Genomic DNA, 27943 nt, shown 5'->3' on the forward strand with positions numbered 1-27943 from the left:
GCGTGTGAATGTCACATGCATGTGTGTGTGTGTGTGTGTGTCATACAAATGTGTCCTGCAGTGACAATACTGCTTTTGCACTGACCTCTCAGTATCAGTGTTGTGACCTGAAGTCATTTGCAAGCAACTTGTATTTGTTTTCTAATCAGACCAAATCTAATTCTCATCGTTAGGCTGTGCGTTGGTTTTGCAGTGCTTTATATTCTGTTAGCAAAGCTCCTGAGCGGCAGGTACRTCAAGCTGCCTAACTGCAGCTTAGCTAGGGGTTAGGTAGATGTAGATTGTTGCCTCCAGAATTTGAAAGGAGCAGGGAGAAAGATGTGACACTTTTGGTGCTATTTTTAGGTGCTCTCTAGATCTAACTATGCAGAATGCCATTTGTAGGGTGAACAGTGATATCCATGTAGTTAACATACTGCTAAGTAAGGCTTTCGAAAGGGTTACGAGGGCAAATTTTTTGAAAGGAAACTTAGATTTTTTTTCTATATACCTAACAAAATGAATGATGTGTAACTTATGCTTAAATATGTATTACTTAATACCTGTGGGAGAGTATCTTAACAGCCTGCCTGTATTCTCTGCTTGGCTTGTGGGAATAGTGAACCAGCCCTTGTTCGTTGATGCCTCCTACATGTTAGGAGAGTGGAAAAATGTTCTCCTGTCGCCTCTGTGGCGCATCAAAGGAGGGGTTTCCTCTCTCGTACACCAGCAGTGCTGGGGGTTGCAGCTCTGCTTTGTTTGTAGGAACCCCTGTGTTTGTTTCTTAAGGAAGTCCAGGTTTCCCTGCTACAAACCCCATTGAATCACAGTGCAGACTTTTCCAAACCTTTTTTAGAGTGCAAGTGTTTTCTCTTTGTTTTCTACTTTTTTTTTTTGTTTAAATTAATTATGTTTCTTGACTCCTTTTGTAAAAAGAATGGAGTAATTGGAATTTAAAAAGAAAAAAACCCTACTTTCCTGTGAGATTATTCAAACAGCCAAGCTGAATAATATCTCAGTTCTGCAGGACTTCGAACACTTCTGATGTGTTCTGTAGCCATCTTCAGTAGTTCTAGACCCAGGCTCGAGTTGCTCTCCTGTGCTGTTTCATTTTGCTTATTTATTTGCACTTTGGATCACATAGGTTTGAATGAATGATTAATCAGAGGAAAGATAAGAAATGAAGGCAATGTTTTTTAGAGATGAGTAGTTGTAAAAATCTGCTGTTAAAAATATTTAGATTATAAAAAGTGAGAGTCAACTTTTAATAACTGCTGAAGAAGCCCTAATGTCAGTGTGGTTGAGAAAATGAGATAAATTTGTGTAGATAAATGTGAGGTAACTCATACAGAATATGTAACTTAGTGCAAGCAAGAACAACAGCTTTGCATTGCAACAGGTGATTCTGTGGAAATGCCAGTTTATGCTCAGAAAAGTTAATCCTATAATTTTTCAGGAAAAGAGCAGAGAGCAAAACAAAGCCTGCTATTGCCTGGGGCCATGTGACATGTGSAGTCGTCTCACCTCAAAGATAGTGGTGTAAAGCTCAGGGATGAGCAGCACAGGTTTGTGCAAGGTTTGGGTTAGTTTCCTCGCACAGATAGAGTTTAGGGTAGGATGCATGGGCCTGAAAAGAGATGAATGGGGTAAAAACCCTTGTGAAGTCCCCAATGGCCTGGAGCAGGGGGAAATACGAGAAATGATTCTGCCTCGTCTCTTAGAAAATATACCAGCAGTCAAAGGTAGCAAGTTCAAAACAAACAAAAAGGTTCCTTTCACAGTGCAAGARCGGGGCTGTGGAAGTTGAAGTAAGAATCATTGAAGGTTGTTAAATAGAAAGACTTCTGAATGAAGAAGTGTTGGAACCACAAAGGCTCGGAAGCTGGAGAGTGTGGGGGTGGCGGAGTACGTAGATGTGTAGGAGAGGTAGAGGGGCAGCGTGTCGCCCACGCGGCCCCGCTCTTGGGGTGTTCCTGGGGTATCTGCTCTCGGCTGTTTGCAGGGGTGGGGTACGGGACTAGATAGCCCCTTGGTCTGACCCATGCATAAGAACATGCATTCTTATGATTATATATTGGTCCCTGCCTTGCCTTGAGCTTTCTGTTAATTGGAGTGATGGATGCTATTAAACTTCTTGAGGGAAAAGGAAAAAAAAGTCTCTTCATTCCAATATGCAAGCTAATTTGGAAGTGTTTTTAGGGGGAATCTCATCATGTGAACGTTGCCTTGAGTTGCCCAGGCTGTTGAGCTGCCCACTAGCAAGGTTGGGACTAGCCAATGTAAACAGCAACAACCAAAAATGCACACAAAGTGTTTCCAGATTCTGTGGCTGAATTTTCTTTATATGCTTTAGACTAGAAATATCCTTCAGGAAAATTTTATTTCTGTATATATGGATGCCTTTTCATGGTAATCACATGTATTTACCTTATGGGGTAGGTGTCACTGAGGAGTGAAAGCAGAGCCTTGTCTGGGTTCCTAATGATTAGGAAGAGTTTGGAGCAGAACTGGGAACTGAGTGCCCTGGGAAGAAGAGTGTTTACAGTCATAGAGTTTTCTCTCTCTGTATATGCAGTGGTGACTGGTGGTATGTTYTGCCCTACAGTTTAGCTAGCAACACTTTTTTTTTCTTTTCTTCAGAGGTCTTGCAAACGGTGTATTAACTTCAGTAAATATATATGCATGTATATATATATATATATTTCTGTTCAAATTCAACTTTGTGGTGCCTTTATGTGATCAGATTGGTACTGGATAGGATTGCTCTTAGTGTGAAACCTATTATGGCAYCTGACACTGGAGGATATATTGTTTGCAAAGTATCTTGAAAATAGTGACACAAATGATCATAATTAAACTGTAGAGTAAGCTTGAATGTGTTTTCTGTATAAATAGCTGTATGGATAACAGGACAATTGAATTTTCTTGATTGACCTCAGTGCAGGGCCTCAGGAGTTGGAAGTGGTGCAGCAACCAGGCTGAGGCTGCTGCAGAACTAGAGTTTGAATCTGGTGTCAGTGTTTAGCTCTGTAATAGAGGTGTAAAAGCAAGGAACCTCCTCCTGCTGTTCGGTAGGATGAAATGTAGGTTATGACAGTGATGATGAAGGAAAGTATCTGAGGACGTGGAGCTACAAGGGTTTGCACAGAGCAATGTTGAAGGAACAGTGTAGGCACCAAGCTTAGGGTTCCTGTGTCACTTCTTTTTACCTTGTCAACACAAGAGCTTGTGTTGCATCCCAGAGCTTGTCTTGCATACTGGAGCTTGTCTAGCATCCCAGAGTGCTTTMAAAGCTAAATTGAGGGGTAATCCTTTCAAAAATATGAAGTAAAAGATTAGGCAGTTTACCTTCCTGAACAGGGTGTTTCTGGGACAAATAGATGCCAACATATGAGAGAAGATGTAGCAGCATGTGGCAGGAAAGAGGGCAGAGAAAAGATCATCCTTGGGACTGCCRTGATGGAGGGTCGGGCTCTTTGACAGATTGCTGTTCCACAAGGATGTTTATTCYGTGTTATTGTTTACTCTGGACGACAAAATGTCTTGAGCCCAGTTGACATTTCTGGATGGAAAAAAAAGGCCTCTCTGCTGCAATGAAACCTGTATTAAAAAAAGAATTCCAAACCTTAGAACTGCTAGGCAGTAATCAGGTTTGTATATTTATTTCTTTTCAGGATCTGGAATTTCATGGAGTGATGAGGTTTTACTTTCAAGACAAAGCAGCTGGGAACTTTGCAACGAAATGTATCCGGGTGTCTAGTACTGCCACAACTCAAGATGTGATCGAAACTCTCGCAGAGAAATTTCGACCGGACATGCGAATGTTGTCATCCCCTAAATACTCACTTTATGAGGTGCATGTCAGTGGAGGTTAGTATCTTTTTGCTAAACCTTTGCATCCTCATCTCCCTTSTACCTGTACTCTAATGAGGTTATCTTTCGTTAGCTTTCATTAGCTTTCATTAGCTTTGAAGCTTTCCCTTCATCTTCTGAGCCATGTGATAGATTTTGTATTTTTTGTTCTTACGAACATTGCTTTTACGGGGTACCTGGGGGAGTGGATTTTCAAATGTAGGTACATAAACTTGAGGTCTGAGATATGTGTGTTTGATGATGAGATGATCTATTAAATGCTATACTTGACATCCTGTACTTGCTGACATTTCAGAGAAAGTCACTACTTTTAGAACACCTAGAAGAAAAAAATAGAATAGAAATTTAAATTGAAGCAATTAAGAATACATCCTCATTTTTTTCTTTGATAGAAAGCCATGAGAGACATGTTTCTTTATTGCTAAATTGAGGGAAGTTTGAGGTATTTTTGTCTAATATATTGTTTTTCTTAAGCAGGTCCTTTAGTGTTGTTTAAGAGSAACCTAGATTTCTAAGTAGGCTTTTGATGTTGCTTGCCTGTGCTTTTACCTCCCCATACTACACAGAAAGCTTCGGCTGGGTGTATGGCCCAGGGGTAAATGGGAGAAAATGGCTTGTTGTGGTCCTTTTCCTATTTTGGAAGCCTCCACACAAGTGGTTTAACTGCCTTAAAGTCTGCTTTTCGGTGACCGAAACTACTTGAAACTGCTTTGACTTGAGATRGAAAATGGGAATACCTTGGAATGCACAATGTTTTTTGCCAAGCTCCTGATGATGGCTTGATCTAAGTTATAAGAAGAAAAGAACATTTGTTTTCACCAGYTTAAATAATGATTTTTTAAAAATCTCTTAGTACTCTGCCTAGGGTTGAAATGAAATGATTTTTTTTGGGGGGGCAAGTTTCTGATTGTTTACAGCTCTTAAGAGAGGCACCTCTGTCAGTATATGAGTATTCCACATTAAATAAAATATAACTGCAAAGATGACATTGTCTTTGTCGTGTTATAATCTCCCTTCTGGAAAGAAGGCTACAGTATATGGCAAAGCTTGTTTATTTTCTTTAGTCATCTTCCCAGTTTTATTTTCATATACTTAAAATTTCATTTAGTTTTACACCATGTTTATCTAGTTTATGTATGTATTTTTCATTTTATTTTATAGTCTAACTTATTTTTGCGCAGTCTTTCTAGAATGTTATTTTTATGAGAAAGCCAGATTAGTTAAATTTAAAATCAGGAAGATGAATATTTGGAAATCACTTGATATGGTAAAGTWTAAAGCATCTTAACTGTGGCTATAACTTCTGCTCCTGAGTGATAATCTTAAATTCCTAGACTTCAGCTCTGATGAAGATGATGCACAAGGCTATATTCAGCGTACCTTTAGCTTATGCACATAGAGGGACTATAAAAGGAAGAATCTTGTATGAGATTCACCGTATTGATTTTTTTCTTAAAAGCCTAACTTGTTTCTAGATCAGCCTTGTGTTGTTCGCCTTAAGGTTCCAAATAACTGTTACTGGTTTTCTTTTTTTTTTTTTTTTGAAGAAGAAAGAAGATTAGATGTTGATGAGAAGCCTCTTGTTGTACAGTTAAACTGGAACAAAGATGATCGAGAGGGAAGATTTGTTCTCAAGAATGAAAATGATACGCTTCCTCCAAAGGTGAGGCTGTGAGACGGAACATGCTTGTGGTAACAGCAGCTTTGTAATCTGTGGGACTCGCTCATATTGTGTAGCTTCATTTCATTTTTTTTCTAATTTCTTTAAACAATTGCTGCCGCTGGTCTTGGATATCTGGAGCAAGGTAAACTGCGTCTTTACAACACAGCACTTTTTCTGTCTTTCATATAACTTGTGCTACTTTGGTCAGTGTTGCTGGCTAGTACTGTAGCATGTAAGGGACAGAAAATTTAGAGCTTGTTTTGCTCTGGTAAGCTGTAGTAARAATATCCTCTGGTAGTATACCATGCAAAATGCCTTGCAGAACTTTTAAAGGGTGATACCAGAGGGAGTTTAATAATTAAAACTCATCACCTCCCTAGGTAGCGTTCTGTTTCTTAACAGAGCTCATGAATGCTTTTTCCTTCTGGGGATTTTTTTTTCTTTTCGCTGAAAAATGAGGGAAATGGGAACATCAGGCAAACAAAACTGTGTGTTATATATAACCTGGGTTTTTATGGCTATGGAAAACAGGCTGTTTGGTGCAGACTATCATCAGACAAGTATTTCATCTTGAGGTTAGCACTGAATTTCTTCCGCCTTTGGAATTAGAATTGGTTAATTTTAAGTATTTTGGCTTACACAGCGATTTTCAATATAGGATGTATCTGCATTGGTGGTGAGAAGATTATTGGTGCCTTGTATTACACCTATGAGACTTGTTTGCCTGACTAGCTATTCCTATGCATTGACCTCAGTAAACTTCAGTCTGCCGTCTCTTTGTTCTTCCTTTCCTGACAAATAAAAAAAACCCCTGCATCTTCTTTCGTATCTCTTACCGTTCTCTCTGTCAAAGACGAGTGAGTCTAGGATTACAAGGATCTTGTGTATGCAAGAAGTGGGAATTGGAGAACTGGAAGGACAACTCAGAAAAAAAACACTCTAKCAGGAATGTCATTATGTAGTGAATTTTCTCCCCTGCTTATTCTGGTCTGACACTCCAACACAGTGTCTTGGAAGAAAATCAAGTGCAGTGTTATTTTATGAAGTATTTTTTTACTTGGAGGAAAACATTTGTCCTGCAGCTTTCAGTAAAATTTTGAAGTTAACTCTGCAGACCTAACTGCAGACAGTATATTGCAGTTACTCGTGTAAAACTTAGCTGATTCTTCACCTCCATGAGTACACTTCTGGAGTAGAAGACACACCGTACATATCTACTTTGGAATTCTTGAAYGTGTTTTCATTTTAGTGATACTGTATCTTAAACAGTTACCTGGTGAGTTAAAATCAATAACAACTTTTCAGTGGACCAGAAATGATGGAGGCTGTTTTTAATTGATTTATTTCAGAAGGCTCAGAGTAATGGCCCTGAAAAACAAGAAAAAGAGGGAGTTATCCAGAATTTTAAACGGACTCTCTCAAAAAAAGAAAAAAAAGAGAAAAAGAGGAGGGAGAAAGAGGCATTGCGACAAGCATCAGATAAAGATGACAGACTTCTTCATGGGGATGATATGTAAGTTTGTTAAACTTTGATCAGTTCATACAATTTACCTCTTTTAAAGAATTCTTCTTATTTATCTCATAAGTGATTGCTTTTGTTTSAGAAGTAACTGACATATACCAAAATATTTGATAACAAATTTTGTAGCCTCTATGTATGTCTTGCAGCAAAGTTTATTTTTATGATGCAAAATAAGTTTTGTTCTCCTTGTTAAAAATCTACACGTGTTCAGTGACATGAACTATTGTAACTATTTTTGAGCATTTTCTCTACGTAGCTTTATTCTTTTCCTTCTGTTTAATTGTTGTGTCTTTTGCTAGAAAAAAAGCAATATGCAGGTGGTCACATATGACTAAACTGACTTGAGTTTGTGTTTCTGGTAGATATGTTTCATGAGCCTCTCTTCTAAGGTCATACATGAATCCTTTTAGGGAAAACTGGGGCATATGAATCAGACATTAGTAAACATCTGTAAAATTTAGAAAGCTGAGAAAAAGTCTTCGTCATATTAGCATTATCTCAGTAGCAAATTCTCTCTGCTTCTCATGGAATACACCAAAAGAATTGTCTTTAATGCTGAAGTTGTAATATACACAAGAAGAAAATGAATGAGGAGGAGGTACTAAACGATAAAAGACTTTTAATGACAAAAGAAATTGGTTGAACAATTGACATATAGTAGAGAATTGCTTACTGCACTTAATCTTCTTGATCATGTATGTTTTYCATGTGTCTAGTTCTTCTCTGTGTGAACATTCCTACAGTGTTCTTCAGAGCATTAGCTTTACAGTATTCAGTGCAGTTACTTAACTTTATTTTTTTTTATTTAAAGAATAATTATATTTAGATGTATTAACAAAGCAAAAGCATGAGTTGCAAGCACACGCTAATTATGCTTCCAGATGATATTTAAAGTTAGTGGTGTCGTGTAGAGTTTCTGTAATTTTTTTTTTTTTTTTTTAATAAGAGATGAAAGGCATTTTTTTTCTTTCTTGAAAATTAGTGAGCATCAGTACTTAAATTGGTTGTTGCATGTGAAAATACATGAGCATTTATAGTTACACAAGAATGATGTTAATCCTAGCAAAAGTGCACTTTACAAAGAATACCCTTCCAAGGGATCCTTGGCAGGTTTTTTAGGTGGTCTTATGTGTGTGTGTGTAGATCCTTACCACTTTCGATCTTTTATGAAGGGATAAGAACATATTCATTTTAGGCTACTAATGACATTTTTTCTATGTTTGTTAAACTAACTTGGCAGTGAGAATTCTCGCCTTGCAGCGGAGGTTTACAAAGACATGCCTGAGACAAGCTTCACTCGCACAATTTCCAATCCTGAAGTGGTTATGAAGCGGCGACGACAACAAAAATTAGAGAAGAGAATGCAGGAATTCCGCAGTTCGGATGGCAGACCAGACTCAGGTACTTAGATTACTTTAGGCTAAGCTGATGTTATTCTGGTTACTGAGAGGCAATTCCTAAAGCAAACAACTGACTGAATTTAGATATAAAAGCTGGAGAAGGCAGCAGATATACATGGTGCAATGAAGGATTTGTAGAGCTGAGATTCTGCAAGAGTCTGTCCTGGGACTAATGTTAGTCAAAGATTTCAATGATGGACTTAGCGATAGGATACAGTATGCTTATTGATCTTGTTCTCAGTGCTTAAACTGGGAAAAAATGAAGATTAGAATTTCAGAATACTTACATATTGGAGAAGTCTTCTGAAATAAGTGTGATTCATTTTTACTAAGAACAAACTGAAGGATCTGCACATAAGAATATAATCAGTAGCACAAACACATTTAGGCAGGAATTGTTCAGATCTGTAGAGACATGTTTACAAGATCTTGTGGATCACAAAATGAACAAGCATTTCAAGTTGAAGGTGAGGTTAAAGATCACATTGGTTGTATGACATCAGCATTAAATGCAAGAGAAATAAAAGAGTTTTATTTTTATCGGTACTGGTAAAATCTCAAAGGATGTATTATATTCTGTATTGGGTTCTGAGTACCAAAAAAATTGAATTTCCATGGGAGAATAGCAAGGAATTAGTAGAAGTGTAGGAAACATGACAAAGCAAAGTCTTAAACAGAAAGAGAGAAGAGAAGCTTGAAGAGCAGCACAAGTTTGCTTTTAAGAAGTTGGGAAAGGTCTGTTATCTGCTCATTATCAACATTTCATTTTGACTTCAGAGAGAATTAAGAATGGCAAAGATATTGAAGCACTGGAGAAATCRACTTGCCTAGGGAACTTAGGAAGGCATTACGAAGAGTTTTTGCCAATGGTCTAGATGAGTAATTCAAGGATTATATGACTAGTCTTTTGTTAGGGATTGACTAAAAGATTACTCAAGCTGCTTCTTAGTATATTTCTAACAGAGAGTAAGAGATGGTTGCATGTCTGTGTCTTTTGATATTCTGATAACAATGTTAATTAAATTTTATTTTCCAGGTGGGACACTGAGAATTTATGCAGATAGTTTAAAACCAAATATTCCATACAAGACAATCCTGCTGTCCACTACAGATACTGCAGATTTTGCAGTTATTGAAGCACTGGAGAAATATGGTCTGGAGAAGGAAAATCCTAAGGATTATTGTATTGCTCGTGTAAGTGAAGTTACTAAATCACAATGCTACTTAATGTTTCTTATTTGATTTTTTTTTTTTACTTGAGTAAACTTAAAATGAAATGAAAAAAAACTCTTGTAGTTCCAAAACCGTTTTTTTTCCCTTTGTTTTAAACAACTGCAGTAAATTTTTACTTTTTGCATAGATAAACATTAATAATGAAAGGAACATAGTTCTGTATTTGGTGCTGTGTTTAAATGCTGCCAAATGCTTACACTTTGCARATGTGTAAACAAATAGTTAATCCTGCAGATACTTGAATTTGTGCTTGGCTGTTACTAGCTATGGAGCTTATATAGGTGAATAGCTGTAAGCTGTTCCCCTGAACTGGATGAGGCTGCCCTGAGGTAAAAGTGCTTAGTCTCAACTATATTATAAATATATATTATATGTTATTGCCATATGACTTTCAGCAGTTGCTTACCATCATTACATATCAATGAAATTTAAAGTTTAGCTGAACCTTAAATTTTATTATTGGAATTTAATTATTTTTTGAGGTCCAAAKGAATCAAATAGAATGACTATTTTTTAAAGAGATACAGATTTAACCAAAAAGGCCCATAAACAATACTGATTAACAAGTGTAAACTTTATCTATTATCATCTCCTGAAAAAGAAGAATGGTTGGATTTGAAAACTCTTGACCCTTGTTTGAGTCCAGTCTTCTATTATATTACTGTTACTTGGTTTCCAATGAGCTTGATTTTTCTGCTACTTCAGATGATGAAAGGAAGGAAAAAAATGTTTGGGTGCTCTTGTGTCATGTCCTGCCTCTCTGTGGGGCAAAATTCTTCTCCAGCCATCACACAGGGCTTAAAATGTAACTGGAAATCATAAAACACATATGCTGTTTTGCACACTGTGTCATCGGTCTGAAATGTGTGATTTCATATCTTCAAGTTGATTTTACTTGTGCTGCATTTTTTTTCTTTTTTTAATATCTTTGGGTAACCTCAGTGTCTACTTTTGCTGTGCTTAAAAGCTCTAGAGCTTCGAATTGGTAGGATTGCCCATTGTAGAATAAACTAATTGTTCTAATTATTAATCAAATAACTGCATGGCTGTGATTTTTATAATACGGAACAGTGGACTAATTCTAGTTTCCATAGTTTCAGCATTTTTWAAAAATTATTATTATGATTTTAGTTGTAGGGTTTTTTTTTTTTGCTTAGTTCTAAGCATTTTTAATGAAATTTTAATGAAGAATGGATTTTTTATCTGTATCTTCGTTAACCTGTAATTATGGTCCGTTACGGCTGGTAGGGCTATTTCTTCTTTTTCTTTTTTTTTCTTTCTGACACTTGTACAATGCAATGTGAAAGGCAGATCTTAGATCTTTCTTGTGTTTTTCACTGTTCTTTACATTGTCAGATTTAAAACACATTAAAATGAACAATTTACTATATAACTTCTGTTTCCCTTTTATTGTTTTTTAAAAATAAATTCTTACTAAAAGTTTTGGTTTCTCTGAGGAGCATGCAAAATGTCTTCAGAGAAAATCTCAGTGGTTGACCTTTAGTTAGCTGTGAAAATGGGTATTAAATTATATGGCAAGACAATTATAGGAAGTGCATTAGTACCTACAGTGAAATTCACTCACTTCAGAAGTTTTACTTGAAAGACGAGTTTTTAAGAATCTTTTTTTTTCTTTACCATTGACATCTTTTATTGTAAATGGCAGTTTCCTACTTCTTTTATATTCTGTTTTGTGGTGTATCATGCTCTATTATGTTCAGTTCTAGAGTCGTTTTCTCTGTAATCGAGTTAATACAAGTTTGTTCCAATATACATTTTTGTTGTTTCAGTTCACTTGATTTGAGTTTCCTTGCATAATAGAAGGTCCACTGCACATCTCTCAAGATGTCAAATTAATTAGACAGTCTTCTAAGCTACCTGTGCATACTCACTTATTTAGGACAAAAGACTTGAGGCATGCAGCAAACCAGTTAACTCTTAAAATAGATTCTTGATTAGACATTATTTTATCATGTTCTTATGTTTTTTATTTGAGAATAAGAGGGGAAAAAACTCTTGAATGTCAAACAGAAACATGCAATTCATCATGGTTCAGGATGATTTTTTATTTTATAAAAATAATTTGTCCAAAGAGCTTAGAGAAGCCCTATTACACTGTGTCTTTTCTTTTCCTCTTTTCCTTAAACTTTTCCTATGCCTGGATCTGCTGACTTTATCTGTAGCTAAACTTGACCRTAGCATTACAGAGAGGACTTAAGTATTATCATCTGTTACTGATCTATTACAGCAAATGTCTTGGAGTGACGTAATCATCTTGTTTTCTGTCTTCTTCATAATCCTTTTTTTTTTTTTTAATGAGTTGTTTATTAGTTCATGCTTCTTATGGGATAGGAATGACATTAGCCAGCTCTGAAGACAGGAGATTTGTGACCCCTCTTCTTTAGTTCAGCACAGTKGCTGTCGGCTAAGCCCAGTGCCAGTACAGTCTGTCACCCAAGTGCCTCAGTGGACAGACACTACACTGGAGTCGAGTTGTAGGACTTCAAAAAAAATTCTCACGCTGCCTCTAATTTTTGTGTATTTGAGGGTTTTTGGTTTGCTTGCCAATCTCAATTTATTGAGAATTTGTCAGCCCCCACGTAATTTACGCTATAAGCCTATGGTTTTCATGACTAAACTAGTTAGTTTTATCCCTAGGGCTTTGGAGTTGTGGAATAGCTGCTTATTGAACAAGACTAGCAACACAGTGTCATTTTAATTAACTAATCAAAATTGCCATAAGGGTGTAATTGATGGTTCTTAAACTTTGAGATGTGAAGTAGAGAAGAGCAGTTCGGCAAGATAAGATTTGAATGTACATGTGTTTCCATTTCCCTCAGATGTATAAACTTTAATATCTTTCTCCCTTTATTCTATTATATCTTGTCTATTTGAAAATCTAATTAAAGATAATGTAATTAGACCTATGTTTAGCCAGGTTTTGCATAGAAAATATTCTAGGCCAGTGACTCAAATAAGCACTCTTGATCTTAAATGTACTTGTTTCCTGCTTGGAAGAAGATGAAAGGAAATTTGAGGTAGATCTGTGAGAACTTAGTTAATACTGAAATGGGTGTGGAAAGGAGGTGACAACTAGAATTAAAGGCCTCTTGAGAGTTGCAGTGCAGGAGCACGTGGTAGCTGATCCTTGCCTTGCTTCAGAAGGTATCACTGAGGTCATAGTTCAGAGGTTGAAATAATTTGGAGTAGTCTATTTGAAGTACAGCTCTCTGTGATTTAATTAACATGGTTAGGATCATAAATTAGGAAATAAAGAGCTTTTTTTTTTTTTTTTTTTTTTAATCCAGTCTTGAAAGATGCATCTTTTATTTAGTGGCCAGTTACACATCGTAACACTGACTGTTACTGTTTTTATGCTTTATCAGTGTGGTGATCAGTAATGTAAATGCGAATGAAGTAACTGGCCATGTCTGCTTCAGAGGTGGGACTTGTTAATCAAGGTTCACCTCTTCCTCTAACATGTACGAAGTTACTTTGAAAGCTTTGAATACGCTTGTGCTTCTATTCCCAAAGTATACCTAGCTTTTCTAACCATTTCTGAAGATGTTTTGTGTTGCTTTAGCAGAAAGGCTTTACAAAAATTAAAAACTGTTATCAGTATGTTGATTTTGTAGGATGAGCATGTGAGATAGTTTAAAAGTGAAAACGGAGTGTCTGTAGAACAGATAATTTCAGGATTCCTCTTGTTTTGAGGTATTTCTCAGTAAATTCGGATCATTTTGCTTACCAGACTGCATCTAGCTTAAATGTAACTTGTTCTTTTTTCAAAAAAAATCTGTTTTTTTGGTATTTTCTTTTCCCCCGGGAAGTGTGATTAGCTCTGACAAGAGGCAAGAAAGAGAATTCGAAGAAGTCTTAGATGGTGAAATCCATCTCGAGTTGCTTAATTCGTTTGCTTTATCTCCTATTATAAAAAAGAAATAGAGGGAAGATTCTGTGTTCTAATTGTCCAGTGAAACTCCATGAAAACTGATGATTTTCTTTCTAGGTCATGCTTCCTCCTGGTGCTCAGCACTCGGATGATAAAGGTGCTAAAGAAACTATTCTTGATGATGATGAGTGTCCACTTCAGATATTCAGGGAGTGGCCTAGTGATAAAGGTATGTCTAAAAAGCATTAAATTTTTTTTTGTGCCTGGGTATTTTAAACCATCAGCGTTGACCCTCTGTGAATTAGGGAGTTGAAAATATTTTTGGAATATTTTGTTTTCTGCAACATTTAAAATGAGGTGCTTTTAGAGTCTTTTTTGGTTTCATTTCGCACTGTTTATCATAATATGTCTTTAGTTGGTAAAAGGATTTTTACGTTTTCTTTTAAAGTTTCTAAATTGTCCAGTGAGAAGTATATTAAATCATTTAAGTTATACATAACTGCTGAGAATTTAGCAAGCTGAAAGCCATTCTGTAGCATAATTACAAAATCATAGATTTTTTTGTGTGTTTATTTCCTGGAAGCGATACTCAAAGGACATAAAATATTGTGTTTTAGGAATACTAGTCTTTCAGTTGAAAAGACGTCCTGCTGATTATATCCCAAAGAAATCTAAGAAAATAACTGATGGAAAGCCATTAAAGGGGAAGGAAAGAGTTGATGGATCTGGCTATGGCTCTTGCCTTCCTCCTGAGAAACTACCATATCTGGTAGAGCTAAGCCCAGGTAAGATAAATGTCTTGTATAGTTATATAATAATATAAATTATACTATTAGGAATGTAGGCAGTGTAAGTAAGTGTTGCCTCTGGTGATCATCTGATATCAGAGGCTATATGTAAGGTAAAYGAAGGTAGAGCTGCGTATTGCTATGGTAATGATGTTTAGTAGCAGATGTTTGGATTAAAAAAAAAAAAGTGACAAGGGAGAAGTGGCATGGCTGCAGGTGCACGTAAAGGAAGGGGTAGGTGTTTCAAAAAACAAAAAAATACCCTTGGTTCTCAACTCTATTTCAGATTTGGGGGTTGAAAGCTTAATAATAAGTAGAATGTTTTAATGTCTTACACATGTTAAACCACAGTTAGAAATCATGTCCTCATTGCTGTCCTGTAATTCACCAATGAATATGGAAGTGTGCAGAGCCCTTAGTAGGGGCTCTTAGTTGTTAAACTAAGTGTAAATACTTAGGTATTCTTGGGAGCTTGAGGAAGGCGTGATTTAAAAACTGTGTATACCCTTTACTTGAAACACTTGAAGTACGRCTGTGATAGACTCTTTGCAGGAAATAGGGCTTTTAGGGGGGGAAAAAATGCTAAAGTCTGGTTTTCCTGAAATATACTGCAGGAAAGTTAATAAGGGRCCAGAATGTACATAGGTACCTGCGTGTGTTTTAATCTAATTTGTTTGCAAATCGTTTTTCAGCTTATATTGGCTCTTCAGCTCCTTAGCAAGGCTGGATTTTGTTCTTAGACCTCATTGCAACTGTTCAGTCTGCCTTGTAATCTAAATTAATTTTAAGACAGAGTTGTTTATTTACAACATAACATTTTAAAAACACATGTAAMTTTTAATCTCTACTGCTTTGTTATTTAAATTATGTAGGTACAGGCTTTCACTCCTTTATAATTTAGTTATTTGTAGCTCTTTTCTTAGGTGTAACTTGAGTAACTGTAACTCAGGGTTCCAAACAAGTGATCTATGATTCAGTCTGGTTGTTTATTTTTCAAGAGGCAAGACTGGAAATTGGTATTGGAAACTTGGAATTTAACCTTTTGTTTAGCGTTCTGATTGTAGTTAAATAGCTTAAAAATTGCCAGATGAAATCAGCAGTATGCAGACTGTATTAAGTATATTTTCTGTTGTGTTGGAGAGCCTGAAGTTAGATTTGCATGTAATGTTTGAGGGTTTTTTTTAATAGTAGATTCAGTTTCTTTTTTGCTTTGTTTGTTTTCTTCTCCAAACTCTTACTCTCCATGGAGCCTGGTTACTTTGCTGTTAAAGCGGTGTGTCTGGGCAGTGGAGCAAGACATCCATTAACTGAGAAAGGAAAAACARTCTGAACTGACACAGGTGGCAAGGCTGTGGGTACAGAGCACTTGCACATCGCCTGTGGGAGTGACCTCCTGCTCGTGTTTTTCTTCTAACAGCTTGTTGTCGCTTTTTGAAACAATAGTTTGAATTGTTCCCTTCACTAGCTTTGTAGCACTGATGTCTCTATGTACTATGCAGTTTCTGAAGTTGAAAGAGTTAAATGCACTGCATCCTTTTAAACTGAACAAGTGTGGTCTGGATACAGTTTCACCCTTTCCTGTCTTTTCTTTTCCTGCCCTCTTCCGCATGTTCTGCATGGTATCTGTCCTGCTGCTGCTGCCTTCACCTGGGTCCTCTGCATGTGTTTCTAACCCCAGGGAGAAGGAATCACTTTGCCTACTACAACTATCACGCTTACGAAGGTAACGCTCTATTTTAATACTCTTCTCTCACTAGTCACTATATCCATTGCTGTCTTTTGTTTCTTTGACAAATGAAAGGCTCTCTCCCTATCATCTTTTTCCAAGGGGCTGCTTTTGTGAAGTAATCTATCTTGTCAGCTGCAATTTAAATACTCTGTGAACAAATGTCAAATAGATTATGCTGCCATCCAAAGAGTTCAACCTTTCGGTTAAGACTGCTAACTAAACTTCCATAGGGTGACGCACAAACATTGTAGTGGTAGGGAAAAAAAAATATTCTTTGATCCTTCTGCTTGCAGAATGCATAGGTTAAAAATGAAGGGGTAAGTGGTGTAGAACTTCATTATGTTTTTCAGAGTTTGATGTGGTGGATGAAGTCAATTTTTTTGTTTGTTTGTTTGTTTACTGCAAGTTTTGGAACCGCTGGACAAGTGATGTCTCTTTCTTCTCTGTAACATTCCACTGCCGCCCTTGACGTTTCTGCTTCTAGTATTGTGGCGGCGTCTGACAGTAAGAGTGTGGATCAAAGAGATTTAGCTACATCCGATGGGCACAGTAGAGTTTTGTTAAGTTTGAACTGTAGTATTTGAAATCAATAAGTTAGTCTACAAGTCATGAAACTTTGACTCTCCTATAGCTCAGTGCAGGTATATCCTGTTTTTACTAAAAAGAAAAGAATAAAAAACTACTTTCCTGTTATATTAGGAATTACAAAATGTCTACCTAAGTAGATTTAAAAAAAAAAAAAAATGTTTCTTCATTTAATTTCCTAGACTGCTATAAAAGTTCTATGTCTGCYAGTATTATTCAGTCTTATCAGTGTGCTTGAGTTTGAATTCAGACTTCCATCTCATGAAGCCCATTATTCCGGAGAGCAGGAAGGTTTTACAGGATATGCTGAATAACCATAGATTCTGCAGGAATACTGGACTGTTAGGTAGAAATCAAGTTGACATTTAAGATATTTCCCAACAGCTTCTTAAATCTTATCCCAAATTATGAAAAGTAGGTTTTAGGATACTGAAGTCCAGACTGACTGTTCAAAACAGTGAATTTCAAAATATTTTTACTGAGCTATAACTGTTGTAGAAATGTACTTCATGTCAAAGCATTGGCTGTCTGTGCTTTGCTGGAGGAATCTGTCAGGCTTCAGTTTCATACCCTGTGCAATTGCATAAACTTAGCAATTTTGTTACTGTAAATTTATCACACTTTTTTGACTTCCCCACAGCTAATTTATCTTGTTCATTATTTGGTTGTCTTGTATATGGAAGATCTGGATTCTGCACAGTGTAGTAAGAGATGTAATTCAGTAGCTTATGGCTGTAAATATAGCAGTTAGCAAGGGTCTCTCTGAAGTTGTATGAAGGTACTGATAAAATGAGAGGAGTCTGATAGAAACAGAAATAGAAAGGGCAGACTGAAGTTAGATACRACAGCACTTGTAACTGCTGATGCTGTCTAGGTTATCCATGAGTATGGTGCTGGTGAGTTCAAGGGTATTATTAACTTCAGTTATGCACAGATTGACAACAGATTCACAAACAACAAATTTAGAATCATAATACTGAATGAGTATTATTTACAGACGAGACTGAGATTTATCATACCAGCCTGAAATAAAAAATTTAAAGGATTTAAAACAAAGAAAAACAACAAAAAGCCTTTCTCTTTGTACCCTTTCCCCCCCATAGAAATGACAGAAATGAGTGATGCTGAGAACATGCAGGTGTAACTACCAAAAAGATGGTTTGCAAAAAGTTGGAGATGTTTGAGAGCCTTTGCCAGAGCTGTTTCCCCAGCTAACCATTGCTATGAGAACAGAAACGCAGTATCGCACATTTTCCACGCTATTGTGAAGGGCCTTGGTGGTCAGTTGTCTCTCTCGTTTACCCCCTGAATCATTGTTCCTTGCCTTATTTCAGGTGATTTGGTCTCCTTTATGATTATTGGCTGTGTTTTAAAATATATGTTTTCAAGGAGCCATAGGCATATAAAGATATGTGTGTGCATCAATGTACGTGTGCTTGTCTCATGGGTGAAAGTAACTTGTCAAATCTATTCCAAATGCGGAGTGGAAACGGGTTGTTTGAACCCCTGTATGATGTTACTGGAAAAACCTGATAGTGATAGTGGGTAACTCGGTCTCCTGACTCATCTAAGCTCAYGCATGCACACACACAGATCTGGCTCGATTGATGTTGTTCAGTCATGGGTGTCATAAATGGAATGCAGGCAGCCTTCCCCCATGCCTTTGTGTCTGCAGATAAAATGTTGAACAGTTTGTATGAATTTCCTTTTGCCTTTTGACACTTTTTCTATATTGTTTATTAATGCCCATATTTCCAGGAACTTTTAACCTTCTCAAATGGAGTTTATTTGTCTCCTCACATTAAAACCTATAAATGTAATGRTTAGCATGGTGAAGTATCAAAAAACTATGCACAACTTACACTTGCTGAAGATACTATTAACATTTATCAAATTTATTATACAGTAATCTTAGGATAATCTTCTGGATATCTCCAGAATCAAACAGTGGGAGCGCAAGGGTGAAAAAAAAGCTATCTCTGTATCTGAACAATATTCAGAGGACCGAGTGCTCTCACATTAGATGACTTTTTGTCGTGGGTGTCATACTGCTGTTATGGCATAGATTCTAAATGTGTTCATTAACTTTATATCACTGTAGTATCAGCACTTAATTTTGGTATATGTAGTGCTAATCTGTTAGCTAGTGGCCTTGCTGTGCTTTGCTTTTTCTCATTCCTTCTCATTGCCGACTCATAGGATTTCTAACTCTTAATTTCTTTTCACCATGGTSTTGGTGAGGACCTCATGGCAAATCAGTGCACTGACTAATCTGTTTGCATGACGATGCTTTTACAACAAGTGTTTGAAGTCCCATACAAAACAGTCCTACTTCTAAGAAATTTTGAAGGGTGATATTTTATGGCAGGAAGACTTGCACTCAGAAAATGGAAGCAATCCAAATACTACCGCAGACCCCCCAGAAGAAGCTTGTTACTAGAAGCATATGTAATACATTTTTTTGCATCTGTATCATGTAGAAAATTAATGGAATCGCCTTCCCTGGTACATTATCCCATTCTCCTCGCGTATCCTTTCATGTTATATTTCTGCTCTTCTATATTGTTTTCCTTTAGTTAGCGCCTGCTACTTTTAGTCAGTGTGTGATTCTCAACTGTTAAGTCTTTTGTGTGATGTTGGCCTTAATTTAAGTACTGTTCTTTGAAGGACTGGCAGCCTCTGTCAAGGAGAAAGAAAGTGRAACATTGAAGCTCAAACAGCATGAATCCTGACTTTAATGAATGAGTCATCGTAGTAATGTTGGGAGTTTACAGTTCACGTAGGATAATGTAGTCTCYGCATTTATTGACTTCAAGTTAAAATTTCATAGTAACTAATATTCTYTGAAGAGACTATCACTGTATTTGCCCTGACCTTATTAATACTCTTCAGTGCTTTTGGGAGGTGACTTGAAACTTTTGTTCATGTTCCCAGGCAAGATGTTTTTAGTCTTGTAGCATCCCTTTTTACGTTTATCCTTTTGGAAAAGGAATTGGAGAGAAGTTAGGAGCTGAAGGTATTAGTTTAGCATAGAATCATAGAATGCTTTAAGGTGTAGCATCTAGTAGTATTTAAAGCTGTAGATTGATTTAGCTGAAGATTCATGTTTGGTAGAGGTCATCTGTGTTAGCTGGTGAAGGTAACAGCTGAATCTTGTGTGGTCTCCTGTGTATTTCACTATATGTTATTTTATCTGAGGATACATGCTTCTTGGGGAAGAAAAGGACAAGTACTAGAACACTCTTTCTCTCTGGCCTCATTTTCTAGAAGATGAAAATATGGACCACAGGGACTATAAAGATAAGATATACTACAGACCTGTTTATGAAGACTAAAGCTGTCTTGGGAACATTTTTTTCCTAAGATTCTCTTACAGTATTAGGCTTTTATAGTATCTGGTGAATGGGAAACAGTGTGTGATGTTGGTCATTTGGTCATTACTGTTGATACTCCATGCTTTTGGTTAGAAATCACAGCAGTGTGATGGAGATGGAAAAATTTGTAAATAGTCTTAGTGTAAAAATACATAGATACCTTATTTCCTAAATCATTTAGAAAACTCATTTAGTTTTCTAAACTAAAACTCTAAACTCTAAGTTTTCTAAACTAAAACATTTAGAAAACTCATTTAGTTTTCCCATATCTATATGCATATTTTTGGTTAATCTCTTTAGGATTTTGTATTCCTTGAACTACTAAATGAATACAGATACGTTTTTGAAGTGTACTCGGGGTACTGATTCCTGATTACTTTGTTCCTTGCAGTTGCAGAAAACAGCTGCTCTGTTACATTGGCTATCTCAACCTTCCCTGTTTTTACRCAGTGATGAAAAACTTCTAGATGTTTTCCACAAACTTAAAAGAATCTCACTCAAAGTTATGTTTGGATTAATATTTCTGCTTTGAATAAAGCTTTAATTGCATAGAACTATTGTGTGAGTATTTGAGCTTTAATAACTTGCAAATGAATATTTGCTTTACAGATGGCTCTGATTCCAGAGATAAGCCAAAGCTCTATCGTCTACAACTGAGTGTGACTGAAGTTGGAACTGAAAAATTTGATGAAAATTCTATTCAGGTATGGGGAGAAGARGCAGACTCAAATAGAAGACCTGATCTAGTTTTTTAGAGTCATGTGTAGTTGTGGAAATGAGTTAAATATTCTGYGGGTCTTGAATCATTTGACTTTTTAGCGGTGATCTTAGTCTTTCCTATTATGTTCATACTAATGAAAAGCAAATAAGTTAACCTTCAAACTTCGTTTAGTTTCTTGTCTTGCCAGAACTGCAATTTATTTTATTTTATTTATTTTATTTTCTCTATCTTCCTGTAAGAGTAAAGTGAAGATTTCATTGTTTAAAATGGGGTATGCTTTTTCCTCACTGGATTGTTCTAGTGATGAAATACCAGTATGATCCCAACTGCATGCTGTTACCTCAGTCTTTAGCCTCTCAACCCCTTTGAGTGGGGTAGGATTTCCTAAATGTGAGAAAGCTAGAACAAAGTGATGTGAAGTTCATGCCAAAGAGACACCATGCTAGGTCCTTATCAGTGCAATCTTGTAAATACCTTCACTTTAAAATATAATGTTGAAACAGCAAGTGGAAGAAAACATAGTTACAGCCGAAAAGCATGGAAAATCTTCATTATTGAATTTTTCGCAGCATRCTTAAATATGTTTTACATACATACATAGTCAAATGTATGTTTTAATTGTTTTAGTTGGGAAATTGAAACTTCACTGATCTAAATACTGTAGTTTGTTAAATTTTTAATTCATAAACAGGTAAAATTATATTACTSGTCTGTAAAGAAAGTAAGCTGTAGCTTCATCTTTCAGGATTGTTTGTTTCATTTCTGAAGCAGTGTAGTTTAGTTTGTTCTGCATTAACTATTTTTATTTCTAGTTATTTGGTCCAGGGATCCAGCCTCATCATTGTGATCTCACTAATATGGATGGAGTTGTTACTGTAACCCCAAGAAGCATTGATGCTGAAACGTATGTGGAAGGTCAGCGTATTTCAGAAACGACTATGCTGCAAAGTGGCATGAAGGTTCAGTTTGGGTCATCTCATGTATTTAAATTCGTGGATCCCACTCAGGACCATATTATTACTAAAAGACCTATTGATGCAAGTCTTATGGTCAAAGGTCCAAGACACAAAACTGGGTGAGTATAACTTCTTATCTTCTAAATGAGGTGAAGGGAAGACTAGAAGTAGTAGAGGAGGACAGCATTATAAGTATTATGAGAGCAATATAGAGCATGTTTTAAATGAGTTCTGATAAATTCTTTATCAGTGTAAAAGATATAGTAATGATTTTAGTACTGGAGCTCCACCTTGTGATTATTTTTAGGATTAGCAAGTGACCATTTCATTATTAAATATTCAGATATGTTTTCCAGAAGCTAATTTCTATGTTAAAAACAACGTAAAGAGTTATTTTAATGTGATTGCATAGCCATCCATACAASCTCCAGGAAGAATAAACACTTTGCCTAGTGTTTTGAGGGGTCTGTTTTTCATTTTTCCTGTAGATAGTAGCTTGCAGAGTTTCACTTAGAGACATTCAGAATTGAAGTGAATATCTACATTTTTTTTAAATGTCAAAATAGAACATAGCAATTAAATATAGCAATCATTGTTATAGTGTGATTACTTATCTTCTAGTTTGTGTTTCAAGGACTAAGAGTCCTGAAGTCCATGTTTCTCTGTATAGTCATATTTTTGTGATGGATATATACTAAAAACATTGTTTGAATTTTTAGTGATTTTACATGGGCTCATATGCCCTGTTCAATGGCTGCTGTGTACAGATTCTGGGGAAACTTGAAATTAGACTGTATATCATGAAAGATGTGATGTTTTTTATTCTACCTTGTCTGATTCTGAATGGAAGTCTGAAACTACTATTATAGTATACTTTTTTAAAAAACAAAATAATATGTTTTTTTCTTAACTTTTTTTTTTTTTTTTTTTGAATCTGCTCATTTGTTGTAAAACATAATTTTAGAAAAGATGTTTCTCCGGTCCTTCATTAAGGATAAAATATTAGTCATTCTTTTAACTAGACATAGACTATTTTCATGCATTTCCTGCAACTGAAGAAAATGCACTGAGTTTTTGGAAGGAAGGTAATACTTATGACCAACACTTAAAGGGTGTAGAATATACCAAGTGGGAAAAAGGAGCCTGTCCATTAGTATGAACTGTAAGGTTTAGCATATTTTTAAAAGTAAGTTCCCAAGATGTCCAGTGATTTCCTTACACTTTGCTATGGGAAGACAGTTATTGGCCTTAGATATAACTAAAATTTTGCTTGCCACAAGTTCATATATTCTGTGATAAAATTTGTGCAGAAACATTTTAACTTTCTTGGGTGAAGTTTTATACAAATAACCAAAACCTGACAGAACTAGGCAAAGGTGACTTCTTTATTTAAAGCTGCAACACCATAAATTACTGTCGCAAGCTCTAAAAGCTCACAAGTGATTTTCCTGTGCTAAGAGATTCTGCCATTTCTCCCTCTTCTCTTTCTTGGCCTTGCTAAGCTCTCCCCCATCCTASTGATGATTAACATGCTCATGAGAACTGCGGGGTCTGTGGTGCAGTTTGAGTGAAATACGTGAGAACAACGTGCAGTTTTATTCTCTACCTCAGCAGCGTTAGACTTGTGATTTTACACAGGCTTACGTTTTTAATATCCTGGGAGCTGACAGGATGAAATTTACTGAGCCAAAGCTTTCTGTTTCTCTTTGCTGTCCTGGTAAACTTGCTTTTGGGCATCTACAAGTCAAAGGGTTAGTAACTGGTGTAGGGGACTTGCATATCAGCAAGTAGTCAAATTGCCACTGTGATTCCATGGCTGTGATTCCATCCAAGAAATCCTGCTACTTGTGATCACTTGTCATTGTAGTAGCTGTCGGAATACTTCTCTGCATACCCTGCTCACCGGTAATGAGATAATCTAAACATTTCTTGCTTGCATTTCTCTGGATGTTTCATTTCTGATCCCTGGTTTTCTTTTGGCTTCAGCCCTTATTCTCTCCTCAACTATTCACTGCTTGTTGGCCTCGCTATTGCTCGTGGGTATTTTTACTATTTTTTCCCCAAAATAAAATATGGGATGCCCTTCTCATGAATGATCATCTCTTTAGTGAGAAATTGAAGATTTTTTAAAAATGTTTTAAAACAAAAAGTGAAAATAATATCGATTCCTGAATTATGCAAATCTTCTGGATGCTTGTGTTTTGCTTAACTGCCTTTTCAATTGGTAGATGAAAAGCCTCCTTAAAAAGTCATATGCATGTCTTGCATTTGTGAAACAGATCTCTATTCAGTCTGGTGAGGTGATACTTTTGCTTAAACCTCTAGCTCCCTTTACCTCTCACCTGCAGATTAATTRGCAAATGCATTTGTGGGTTAATATAGTCAAGTGCAAAGCTTATTGCAGGGCTTTACCTGAACAGCCAAATCTCTGGATATGGAAGCTTGAATGACCAAGTATTTTAAAAAACCTTCATTCGTCAGAATAAGCAGATAAATCAAAATAAGACATTCTATTTTGAAGGATACAATTTAATACAGTGGATGTGCATTTAGTATTGAAGACCTGAGTGAAAATATAAAGTTGCAATAAAAATATTAGCTGCAGTGGAAATATGCWTCTGTTTTAGTGGTTCTCACTATTCTCACTTAGTTGAAAACAGTGCAATGAAGAATCAGTTTTGCCAAAGGAAATGCTCTGGCTAAGTATTTGTAATCTGTATATAAAAAGAATTGATACAGTGGTTTAAAAAAACATGAATGAGAGTTGAGAGAGAAAGGCCTCTGAATTGCAGGTAACTAACGTTAGCTGCTCAATCCCTTGTTTAGCTGTATAACTTCTAAAAGGTACTTCAAATGTTGTTTTGCTTTTAGAGCTGTTCAGGAAACCACATTTGATCTGGAGGGAGATGTTCACAGTGGAACAGCATTGCCAACAAGCAAGGTATTATATTATGGCTAAGTTAGGAATAAATAATAAATGCTAAAGGTCATGTTTAAGCTGGAACCAAGTTACAACATAGGTAGTATTTAGTAAAGTGATTCCAGGTCATCATTCTCCCCAACTATTTAGTTTTGTGGGCTTGGGTACTGTGTGCATCTTTTTATTCCCTAAAACTATTTTTGTGGAAGTTTCAGTTAGCATTTGGCAAGCATTCCATGCAAAAAAGTACAGTAACTTTCCTTTTAGAAAGGAAAATTGCTTAGATGTGGCATAAAGCTTTAGGAGAAACTGGTAAATCAAAGGAAGCTTTCACGCAGATAGACCTGCCTAGTAAAAAATGATACATCAGTATGCTATATGTGTAATGTACAGCTGTTGTCATTTGTTCAAAATAAATTGAATGTTTTATGTRAAATGTGAATATGTTCAAATTTTATATAATTAGACTTCTAAAATTCAATGGATGTGACTACTGACTTCACAGAGCTCCTGTGTACATACACATTCACTAAAAAAAATTCTCTGCAATCATAATTATAAACATTTTATGAAGTAATCTTTCTGTTCTTGCTTTCTTTCTGCACCGTATTTCTGCTAGCAGACTGTTTTGATCAAAGTTACATTTTCCAGGAGCAAAGAAAATGAGTAAAGTGACACAATGCTTAATGCCGTTTAGTGGTTCAGTCATATGCCTAAAACGAAGTGAGAAAATGAATTATTTCAGCATTCTGAAATGTAATAATTTCTCAGAAATGCATTTCCTTTTGTGTTTTGTTATTGCTATTACCAAATTTAAATAATTGAAAAGAAGCTTTGTGATTAGTGCAGTGCTGTGCAGAGCAGTGCTGTTGTAAGAATACTCTGAAAGCTCTTCCCCCACTCCTCCTCCCCCCAAAAATGTCATGAAAGAAATGTTTGTTGGATGAAATAGGCATCCAAGATGCCAGAATGCGTTGCCATTAACAAAACTACAAAAGACGGGAGAACCAAAATCAGGTGTTAGTGATGCCAAGGTAATATATAAATTCCTCAGAATTACTCAGAACTAGAGTTACATTATCATATTGTGTAATGTGTCCTGTATTCTTTTCAAATTCATTAGAAAATTACTTTTATTGGACCTAGGGAAGCTTGGGCCAGTGAACTTTTTTGAACTGTGTARTTTGAGCGTGCGCATGGCATCTTGTTGGATCACTGATTAGATCGCTGGTGCACTAATGGTTTCTTTTATGAGTTTGCTTTGGAAAAAAGGGATAACAATAACTTTCATGAAAGTTCCCTTGAAACCTATTGATGGAAAGTGATTCATAGATTGGCATGCCAGTACTGAGATAATTATTTGTTTGAACTTCTGTTTTGAGGCATGCTTTTTGGTATGCTTTCTTGTGTCAAAGCAAATTACTTAGTCCTAGAATTTTCTCAAGAAATGTGAAAGTACTTTGTGTTTTATTGCTATTTTATTTTCTACTGTTTTCACTGGAAAATAATTGCTGTAAATTTTGCTGCTTAACGCAGCATGTTTCTGATGTGCTCCTGGTAAACATAAATCAACAGYGTGCTCGTAAGGAGCTATGAGACTGAAGAAAATGATTGAACTTGTGCCTRAAGACTGACATGGTTTGAACTGCCCTTTCTTGTTTTAGAAAGCCATGTCCTGTCTATAGTAGAAAATTTGTATAAGAGCATAATAAATTATGACATAGGTCAACAATGTAAATACTGGGAACTGYACAGAACCAGGGTAGGGTAGTTTAGCTAGCTTTACATTTGTTAATATGTTCCACTTCAGTACTGAAAATTTCAGAAAGTCTGATTTTTTATATTGATAGYTGTGCAACATTTGGAATTTTCAAAATATATTGTAGTAACATTTAAGAAATACCTGCTTCTGTCTGCCCAGTGTGGTATTTTGCATTGCAAGTGTGCTCTTGGATGTTTCATTGTCGTGACAGCATCCACTGACTTTTGTTGTGTGATCTGTATTCTGTTTGTTTGTTTGTTTTCTATTTATCCCATCCCTTTCCCTAGCCTCAAATTGACACTTCATTTTAATAGTGCCAAACACAAATATTGGCTAATGTGATGTTTCCATGCTAAGCACGTGTCCTACTGTTTTGAATTAGAGCATCAGCAGGCTTGATGGTGACAGAGCATCATCAGCATCCAGCACAGCTGAACGAGGAATGGTGAAGCCGATGATTAGAGTAGAGCAGCAGCAAGATTACCGCAGACAGGATAGCAGGTAGGCAAGCTCTAATCCCCAACTTCTCCACATGGGAAAGAAACCACTACGTTTTCTGACAGATCAGCAGTCTATTAAAATATTTTGAACTACCCATCTTTCTCCATAGAAAATAAGACTTCGTTTGAAATTTTGACCCGGTAAAACTCAGGATTAATAATAAAAGCATGGAATTCAGATTATGAAATATATCTTCCTTTGTTCAGATATTGTTATTTATAGTTCTCCTTTTGTACAGTCTTGTAAATAAAAAATAAATAAAAGATGGGGAAAAAGAGCCCCTTCCACATTTGCAGGATTGGGTAGAAATCTGATATAGTATGTTTGTGTCCCACATAATGTGTCACATGTGAATCTAGAGGCTTATCTGTGTGTATATTGTGTAATGTGTGTATGTGTGTATATATGTGTGCCTCTGTGTGTGTATATATATACATATTTAGAAGCTCTCTGAAYTCTGTGCCACCTGCTCTAGGTGACTGTGCTTGAGGAAAGGACTGTGCTTGCTGTACAGAATCTGTACAATCTGTAAAAACTGTACAAAGTCTGAAGGATCTGATGGGATGCTTCTGAGTATGACAAGAATTGGCTGATGTTGTTGCAAATTAACTCTTATCTTTAAAAGTCATGGAGTTAGGGGAAGTTTAGAATGACTATAAAAGGAGCAAATACTATACCCATCTAGGAAAAGGGCCAAAAGGAGTAATGCAGAAAGCTGCGGGTTTATTTTGGCCCCTGGGAAAATTATGGATAAACTTCTGTGGCATATGAAGATGATGGAGAAAAGCTGGGGTGAATTTACTGAGGATGAATCTTGCTTGACTAACTGACTTGTGTGGTGAAACAGCTAAGAGAATGAAGGGAGAGCTGTGGACATGACCTGCCTGTTTTTAGCAAGGCATTGACACAATATTTCAGTATCTTGGTGATAAGCTGTTAAGGTATGAACTGGGTAAACAAACAAGATGGGTGGAAAACTGATAAGCTGCCAAGCTCAGTGTGGTGGTTAATGACTCAAAGTTCACTTGGCAGAAGCTGCTCAGGA

The 27943-nt window shown here is 36.2% G+C and overlaps 1 protein-coding gene across 6 annotated transcripts in view; it reads left to right on the forward strand.

The window, feature by feature from the left end:
* Window positions 1-3635: 3635 nt before the first annotated feature.
* AFDN (afadin, adherens junction formation factor) overlaps window positions 3636-27943 on the forward strand; it is an 85831-nt gene continuing 61523 nt past the window's right edge. For 2 of the 6 annotated variants that reach the window (XM_026037380.1, XM_026037381.1), the window contains exons 1-12: window positions 3636-3849; window positions 5403-5515; window positions 6865-7028; window positions 8278-8438; window positions 9474-9631; window positions 13680-13791; window positions 14180-14347; window positions 16029-16073; window positions 20648-20742; window positions 21572-21834; window positions 24587-24656; window positions 26780-26898. In XM_026037380.1, the coding sequence (XP_025893165.1) occupies window positions 3675-3849; window positions 5403-5515; window positions 6865-7028; window positions 8278-8438; window positions 9474-9631; window positions 13680-13791; window positions 14180-14347; window positions 16029-16073; window positions 20648-20742; window positions 21572-21834; window positions 24587-24656; window positions 26780-26898 (1643 nt within the window). In that variant the 5' untranslated portion in view covers window positions 3636-3674. Of the gene's footprint in view, window positions 3850-5399; window positions 5516-6864; window positions 7029-8277; window positions 8439-9473; window positions 9632-13679; window positions 13792-14179; window positions 14348-16028; window positions 16074-20647; window positions 20743-21571; window positions 21835-24586; window positions 24657-26779; window positions 26899-27943 lie in introns of all 6 variants that reach the window. The other 4 variants (XM_026037378.1, XM_026037377.1, XM_026037379.1 and 1 more) reach the window with 3 other exon arrangements.

This window comes from Nothoprocta perdicaria, unplaced genomic scaffold (genome assembly GCF_003342845.1).
Source record: "Nothoprocta perdicaria isolate Ctin4 unplaced genomic scaffold, notPer1 scaffold_197, whole genome shotgun sequence".
Lineage (NCBI taxonomy): Eukaryota > Metazoa > Chordata > Aves > Tinamiformes > Tinamidae > Nothoprocta > Nothoprocta perdicaria.